This window comes from Castor canadensis, chromosome 6, assembly GCF_047511655.1.
Source record: "Castor canadensis chromosome 6, mCasCan1.hap1v2, whole genome shotgun sequence".
NCBI classification, from domain to species: domain Eukaryota; kingdom Metazoa; phylum Chordata; class Mammalia; order Rodentia; family Castoridae; genus Castor; species Castor canadensis.
Genome location: NC_133391.1, coordinates 17,103,894 through 17,112,030, shown reverse-complemented (window position 1 = coordinate 17,112,030; position 8,137 = coordinate 17,103,894). Strand labels below are relative to the sequence as shown.

The window sequence follows — 8,137 nt, the reverse complement described above, 5'->3', positions numbered from 1 at the left end:
AGACACAGTAGACAAAGGAATACCAAAGAACAGAGGGAATGTGGGAGTGGATTATGTCTGCTTGGAGCAGGGAGAGATGGAACATGAAAGTGAACACCAAGCCTGCAGAGATGTTGGTGCTCATGAAATTCAAGCCAGGATCCCAGGAAGAAACAACCAGTCAGTAAGGTCCACCAAAAGGGAGACAGCCAAACAAAAGTGGCCTGAGGTATAAAACTTACTTTGAAACCCTGTGCTACCCATCTTGCCTGGTCACCTGCCTTTTTTTATTTTTTTTTTAATGTACTGGGATTTGAACTTACACCTTGAGCCACTCCACCAGTCCTTTTTGGTGATGAGTTTTTTCAAGATAGGGTCTCACAAACTATTTGTCAGGCTGGCTTTGAACCATGGTCCTCCTGATCTCTGCCTCCTGAGTAGCTAGGATTACAGATGTGAGCCACTGGTGCCCAGCTGCCACCTGTCGTTTTCTCTTCTTTTAATGGTGTCTAATCTTTGCTTTCTCCTACTCTGTCTCTGTAAATTCTTTTACCGACCCTCAATCCCCAAATCCATGACATCACATTTCCTATCTACCTGGGGATGGGCATAATTGTGACACTCCAACTATAGACTGCTTACTTTGTATTTATCTGTTTATTGGTGCTTTTCCAGGTCATTAGAAACTGGGCTCCAAGAGCTTAATACGTAATGGAGAAATATCTCCATTAAGGTCAAGGGAAATATTTAAAATATTTAAGAAGTGGTTGAATCTATCAGAAAGGATGAAAATTACTGACTACTAGAAAGGTACCCAGGTGGACAGTGAGTCTCACCTAATTCTCTGTTGTAAGTCACACGTGACTGGTGGGGGGCCTCAGAGGCACACGCATCTCTTCCTTAGAAGCTCCTCCCTGAAGCCTTGGCCCTGTGTGCTCCTCCCCAGCCCACCTCAAACACTCCTGGCTTTAAGACGCCTCTCCAGCTCATTAGCCGTTCCCTCCTCTGCTCCATGGAGTGTACACACAGTGCAGTGTAGTTATTTATGTCTACACCCAGTTCCCCAATTAGGCTGTCACCAGCCAGGGCAGAAGGTATGTATTATTCACACCAATGCTACATGTTTGTTGAGGGGCCCTCACTCAACAGAGGTACAACTCTTCATGCAAACCAGATCAGCTAGGCCTGGGGACATTAAATTCACTTGTTGATTTTTAAAACAGATAGATAGGTAGATATAATAGATATTTTTCCAGTGAAACTTTTTCTTTGGTGGTACTGGAGTTTTGGGGTTTGTCTTATTTATTTTTTGTGGTACTGGGGCTTGAACTCAGTGCCTTCACCTTGAGCCATTCCACCAACCCTATTTTTGGGAAGGGTTTATTGAGATAGGGTCTCTTGAACTATTTGCCCAGGCTGACTTTGAATCTCGATCCTCCTGATCTCTGCCTACTGAGTACCTAGGATTTTAGGCATGAGTCACTGGCATGCAGCAATTGTCTTATTTATTATTTTTGTGTGTGTTTATTTTTTTCTTAGTATCAGGATTTGAACTCAGGGTCTCATGCTTGCTAGGCAGACACCCTACCACTTGAACCACATTCTCAGCCCTTTTAATTGTGTTGTTGTTTTCCTCACCCTGTAGTCCAGGCTGGCCTGGAACTCATCTCCTGCCTCAACCTCTTGAGTACTGTTATTATAGATGTCTTCCACCTGGCTCAATAAATTATTATTATTATTATTCTGGTGTGCTGAGATTTGAACTCAGGGCCTTCTGTTTGCTTGGCAGGTGCTCTAACACTTGAGCCACACTCCAGCTACACTCTTAGGCATTCCTTTTTTTATACATTATTTTTCTTTACATCACATCATTTTGGATCTTTTTTGGTGGGACCAGAGTTTGAACTCATGGCTTCACACTTACAAAGCAGGCACGCTATCGCTTGAGCTACACCTCCAGTCCATTTTGCTCTGGTTATTTTCGAGATAGGGTCTTTCGAACTATTTGCCCGGGCCAGCTGCCAACCACGATCCTCCTGCTTGCTCCTCCTGAGTAGCTAGGGTTACAGGCGTGAGCCACCAGTGCCCGGCTGATTATCAATTCTTCATTGTTGGGCATTTAGACAAAGCTCACCACACATACATCTTTCTTTCAGCATTTGGTAATTCTCTTTGGACAAATTCCCAGAAAAGTCCAAGGTTAGGCACAGAGCCCGGCACTCTCCCCGCCCCCCCCAAATAGTTCTCAAAGAAGAAATGGGATCCGAGAGCAGAGAGCAGGCGGGGCAAGATTTCTTTTTAAAACAACGTTTTGGAAGGAGAAATGACCCAAACATTGTATGCACATATGAATAAAAGAAATTAAAAAAAGAAAAAAAAAACCACAACGTTTTGTTTAATTATAACACACATACAGAACCGTGCACCTACGTGTGCACCTGGCCTGATTTTCCCCAAACCTGACGTAGGACATCTCCACCAGGAGCCGCACCGCCTCTTCCCCTCTGCTTTCCAAAGAGTTTTAACGTCGGAAGGCCCAGCTAGCTCGACCAAGTCTAAGAACCTTAGCTTACCAATTAGTTTGAAAAAAACCTATACCACGAAACCCTAAGTCCTTCACAGGCTGAAGCCGAGCCAGGCAAAGAGGGCCCGGGGCCGCCCAAATGCCGGCATCGCCAAGCTCCCGGCGTGCACTGCGGCGTTCCCGGCGTGCACCGCGCCGCGCCGTGGCGAAAACCCGGAAGGATAGGCGGGAGCTGTGGGGACACCCTGGGTGGCTTCTTGTCCGCCGTCAGCAAAGCAGGGACAACATGGAAGTGTAAGCCTCTTGAGCATTCCGGGACTTGTCCCAGGAGCACAGCTGGGGATTTAGACCACGGGAGCTGTGGGGACTCGCGACAGGTTCGGGAAGGGCCTGGGGAGGAGCGTGAGGAAGAAAGGACTGTCGCTTGTTCCCTCGGAGTCTTCAGCCACGCACCCTCTGTGCCTGGGATACGGGGCCCAGCGCCACAGGGTCCCGCTGTCTTTAACCCCCTGGGTCGTTCATTTACGTGCGTTTCCTGTGTGGGTCACAGTCGGAAGGAGGGCCCGGCCTGGGATCCGAGCGGTGACTTAGAAGCAGTAAAGCCGTCCATGTCCATCCTCTCTGAAAGTAACCGGGGCAGAGACGGGTGAATGCTGCATGGAGCTGTGCCTGAGGCAGTGGGAGAGAACGGATGGGTTTGCTGGGGAGAAGAAACTGTGCCAGCCAGACCTGGGATGGGAGGAACAACGTGGAGTAGAGGGGGAGGGGATGTTGTGTATACAGGGGGCAAAAACTTTCTCCGCATGGTGGTTTCCCTGTTTGCCACTGTACAACGTGCAAAGGGAAATTTATGCATCTACTCTGCTCCTGAGGCTTTACCTGGTTCAAGTATCTATATCGTGTTCTTTGTAGCACGGGTTATTTAACGCTCACAAGTTCCGTTCTTTTGCCTCGCGTTCAATGATTACATATATTACAGGTTTTTTGGTGGTACTGGAATTTGAACTCAGGGCCTCATTCTTGCTAGGCAGGCACTCCACCACTTGAGCCACTTCTGCAGTCTTTTTTTGTGTTGGGGCTCGAGAACTATTTGCGTAGGCTGGCTTGGAACCATGATCCTGCTGGTGTCTGCCTCCCCCATAGCCAGGATTACAGCTGTGAGCCACCTGCGCTTTTTGGTGGTACTGGAATTTGAAGTCAGGACCTAGTGCTTGCTAGGCAAGCGCTCTGCCACTTGAGCCGCACCTCCCGCCCATATACTACAGTTTTTAAGGCTTCATTTATTTTCCTGTTCTGGGGATGCATGTTAGGCAGGGCTTGGTGCATGTTAGTCAGCCACTCTACCAGCGAGGTAGAAATTGAAGTACTTCTGTATGCAAGGCAATTGCTATTTAGCTAACTTTGCCTAGTGGCTATGGATCACTCACATGACTGGAAGCTTTATATCCCCACCCTGACCCTACTCCCTTTTTGTTTTTTATTTTTTATTTTGAAACAGAGCCTTGCTCTGTAGACCAGGATGGCCTCAAACTCATTATCCTTCTGTCTCAGCCTCCTGAATAGTGGGATTACAGGCTCTGCCATCACACCTAGCCCAGATTACAGGCTCTGCCATCACACCTAGCCCAAGTCCCTTGTCTTGAACCTAATATACACAGTTGGAAAAATACAATGGATAAATTCCATATTGACTTTTCCAGGTTGGGTCAGGATTTCATTATATAGCTAGAAATACAGAGAGTTAAAAAAGTTGGGAATTTGTACTTAACAGTTCAGTAGCAGTATTTGCAAGGGTGCTCCTTTGCTACTCTGAAGAGGATGCCACAGGTTAAATCGTTCATTGACTTCGAAGGTTTTCTTGTCCCGAAGTTTAGCGTTTCAGAACATGAATTGATAGCAGTGCAGGAGACATTGAGCAATTCTGTTCGTCATTGCAATCATAAATTAACTGTGTGGCAATTAATTGACAGTGTTGGCATGATTTTTTGTGTGTGTTGTGTGTGTGTGTTAGTAGATCATCTTGTTCTATTTATTCAAAATTGGGTTTTCTGAGTGGTTGTTTATGTTCATTGAATTGACTCAGCAAGTTAAGCAAATTTTACAGGTCAAATTTCAAGTAGAAAGTCAGTTTTAGTCAATGACCTTGTTACTTGAGTAAACTAAGTGATTGCTTCCCAGTAGCAGATTCAAGACAGTCTTTGAAATTCACTTGGAATACTTGCTTTAAACACCTATAGATAAAATCAGTGCCTACTCATTCTCTTCTAAGTCCTGCAGGAGAAGATGAAGTTTTGTGGAACTGGTCAGATCTGAATCAACAAGCTTTATACACACACACACGCACTTTACTGAACACTTGGAGAGTTGTAGAGGTCATTTCACCCTTTCTTGAAAGGGGACATTCTCCTTTGTAACCACAGTACCTTTATCACATCCAGGAAACTCAGCACAGATAGAATGACTGTTAAAAATATCTCATATTCAAATTTCTCCCATTGTCTAAACCATGTCATTTATCTGGAGGTTGTTCCCTGATCCAGTGAAGAATTGCAGATTGCATTTAGTTGTATTTCTTTAATCTCCTTTACTCTAGAAAAGCTTCTTAGCCTCTTTTTGTGTCATGGACTCTGTGACAGGTGGCAGTGATTGAAGAATCTAGGTCACTTGAGTTGGAGCATGTTCCTCAGCTTGGGGTTGTCTGAGTGTATTCCTCATGACTAGATTCAAATCAAATACTTTTTGGCAAGATTGCTTTAAGGGATGTGCATCACATGCTCATTATTTGTGCTGTTAAATTCAGTGACTTGATGAAGTTGACGCCTATCTGATCTCATCATATTCTGTTCCCAAAAATCTGTCACTTCCTGGTGGTTGCATTAACTTCTGAGGATAGAAACTGCCTTTAAGAGAGTTTTCCAATATATGCAGCTCATTTAGGCCTTTGCAAAAGGTAGGTAGTATACTCAGTGCCTCTTTTGGGGTACTGGGGATTGAACCCAGGGCCTTGTGTGTGCTAAGCATGTGCTCTACCATTGAGATATGCTCCTGTCCCTCATTAGCATATTATTGGATAAAGGAAGGCTAAGCATATATTGGCATTTACACTGTATTTAGCTAGGTAAAAAAAATTATATAAAAGAAAATCAATGAATAATCTGCTTCTGCTAGCCAGAGTCTGCAAGATGCAGTACCTGTTTGAACTTCCATTGTTCATCTGGTCCCCAAACACAAGTTCATTAAAATGTGTACGAGGGGCTGGGTTAGTGTTAGAGTCCTTGCCTAATGTGCTAGGCCCTGAGCTAAGTCTCTAGCACTTACAAATGAATGAACGAATGAAACGTGGAAAAGAGGCTTTCCTTCCTCTTTGTATGTTGTAGAAAAGGCAATATGTTGTAGTAGGCAGTGACTTGAACTTGGGGGTCGAGGACCAATTCCCAGGGCATGGACTAGTCTGCATGACAGGAGGGTAGGGCATAATTTGGAGATGATGTTGTACCGATGGCACATAGGATGACCCTAAACAGAGTCAGCATTTGTGTTTTCCCCTAGTTGTGTCTCAGTGCCTTGACATCACAGGCACAGGCTCCCATGACTGCATAGAGAGTTGTAACTCAATTATAAGCAAAAGTAGGAGGAAGCCTAGTGAGCTGATTTCCTGAGGAGGCAGACATATGATTTGATTTGTCATTTTTAATTCTAAATGAACCACATCACATAGCATTAATTATGCATTGTCTTTCCTGTGTTGGGTTGTTTTTAAATTAATTTTCTGTGACCTGAGTACAGTGAGATCATTTGGGCAAAGCAGCACACTTAAAAAATCTTTAGTCTGTTGAAACACTAGTAACATTTGATCAATCAAGCCTGATTTGGTCACAGTGATGATGACCTACAGCCTTGGTGGACTCTTGAGTTAACCTCCAGCTAGTTTGCTGTAGTTGTTGACAGGTGAAATCATCCATCCATTTGGCTCATGGCTTTGAAATCTTGTGTCATTTTCATCATCAGCTCCACTTCTGGAAAATGTGGTCATTCCTGTTGCATATTATGTCAACTCCGGAGTGCTCTGCTTGAATTTTTAGGATTCTGATTGCTGGTTTCCATTCATCCAGACCAGTCTCGTTTACAACTCCCTAATTATCTTCCTGTTCTCTTAGGGGTCTTACTGTGTGACCTGGCAAGGTTACTTAATCTCTGAACTTTAACTTTATCATCTATACAGTAGGAATCAAAATAATATCTCCTACATCACAGAGATTTGGGCGAGAATTAAGTGAGATAGCTTTAAAAAATAATAGCCTCCATTTATGGAGACCTTAATAAATACCAAGAACCAAGTTAAACTTTGAGAATCTGCTTCTTTTTATTCCAACAGGTTTCTCCCCCTTCCTCCCCCACACAGTACTGGGGCTTGAATTCAGGACCTACACTTCACCAGCCCAATTTTTTGTGATAGGATTTTTTCAAGATAGGCTTTCAAGAACTGTTTACCCAGGCTGACTTTGAACTGCGATCCTCCTGATCTCTGCCTCCTGAGTAGCTAGGATTACAGGCATGAGCCACCGGTGCCTGGCTATCCCAACAGTTTTATGAAGTGGTAAGAGTTGTATCAGTGATAGCATAGGTAGTAGTGATGATTATAGTGGTGTTTGGTTGGCACTCACAGTTAGTATTCCATATACTTTACAGGTTTCAATTTAATCTTGTATATAATCTTTCAAGATGGATACTATAATTGCCATTTTATAGATGAGGAAATTTAATTGTAGAGCAATTAAATAACTTTTTCAAATTCACACAGCTCATGCTATACATCTAGGTATAGTTATCCCTTTTTGTTTTAGAGGGGGTAAGCTTAGAGAGAAATTAACCCAGTAAAACTCCCAAACCTTACACATGTCATAGCTAGAATGTGAGCCTAAACCTGTCTGATTTCAAAACTGCCTCCAGGCTACTAAAAGCAATAAATGCTTTCAAGTGTGCTATTTAGAATAGGCCTGAATATAAGGCTCATTGCTGTGTTCAGGCACATATGAAAAATGACATTTTGCCTTGATCAGCATTACATAGGGGTACCAGACTTTTGACCACTGCTTAACATATAAATGCTACCTTTTGAGTTGGTAGAGATGATGAACACGTTTGAAGTTTTGTGTATTTCACAGGATTTTTTGGGGAGGCTGATACTATGCTTTCACACTTGCTATGCAGGTGCTCTACTGCTTGAGCTATACCTCTAGCCCCTTCTTAGGATTGTTGACCACTGAATTTCCTATGGTAAGGTGTTAAGTACATAGACTGATTTCTGCTGATTCAGCAGGTGGATGGGACTGCCCAGGCTGTCAGTAGCTGCTGGGAGGTGGGCATGGAGAGGGGCGTGGGTCAGGACAGAGCAGCACTGTGTTTCTTCAGTTATTTCTAACACCACACTGTTTATTGAGCCCCTCCCTGCCTTGTGCTTTTGCCCCTGTGTTCTTCCTGTAACTACCTTCTGCCTGGTGTCAGACTTCTCTTACCTTCTGCCTACATAGATTTGGGATAAGTATAGTTTCTTAGTCACCTACTTGGTGATGGGTGTGTGATCTGCTATGGCTATTATATAAAGGAAAATCTTCTCTGAAATCACCAGCGAGA

General features: G+C 43.9%; 2 protein-coding genes across 5 annotated transcripts in view; both read left to right on the top strand.

Moving 5' to 3' along the window:
- The first annotated feature begins 2,697 nt into the window (after positions 1 to 2,697).
- The window catches only part of Crcp (CGRP receptor component), a 28,951-nt gene continuing 23,511 nt past the window's right edge, over positions 2,698 to 8,137 (top strand). For 2 of the 4 annotated variants that reach the window (XM_074075783.1, XM_020167397.2), the window contains exon 1: positions 2,698 to 2,797. In XM_074075783.1, the coding sequence (XP_073931884.1) occupies positions 2,790 to 2,797 (8 nt within the window). In that variant the 5' untranslated portion in view covers positions 2,698 to 2,789. Of the gene's footprint in view, positions 2,798 to 2,886; positions 3,150 to 8,137 lie in introns of those variants that run through there. The other 2 variants (XM_074075782.1, XM_074075781.1) reach the window with 1 other exon arrangement.
- Positions 2,757 to 8,137, top strand: part of Tpst1 (tyrosylprotein sulfotransferase 1) — a 153,805-nt gene continuing 148,424 nt past the window's right edge. Inside the window, exon 1 of the mRNA XM_074075779.1 lies at positions 2,757 to 2,797. The gene's annotated coding sequence lies outside the window, so the exon portion shown is untranslated. The remainder of the gene's footprint in view (positions 2,798 to 8,137) is intronic.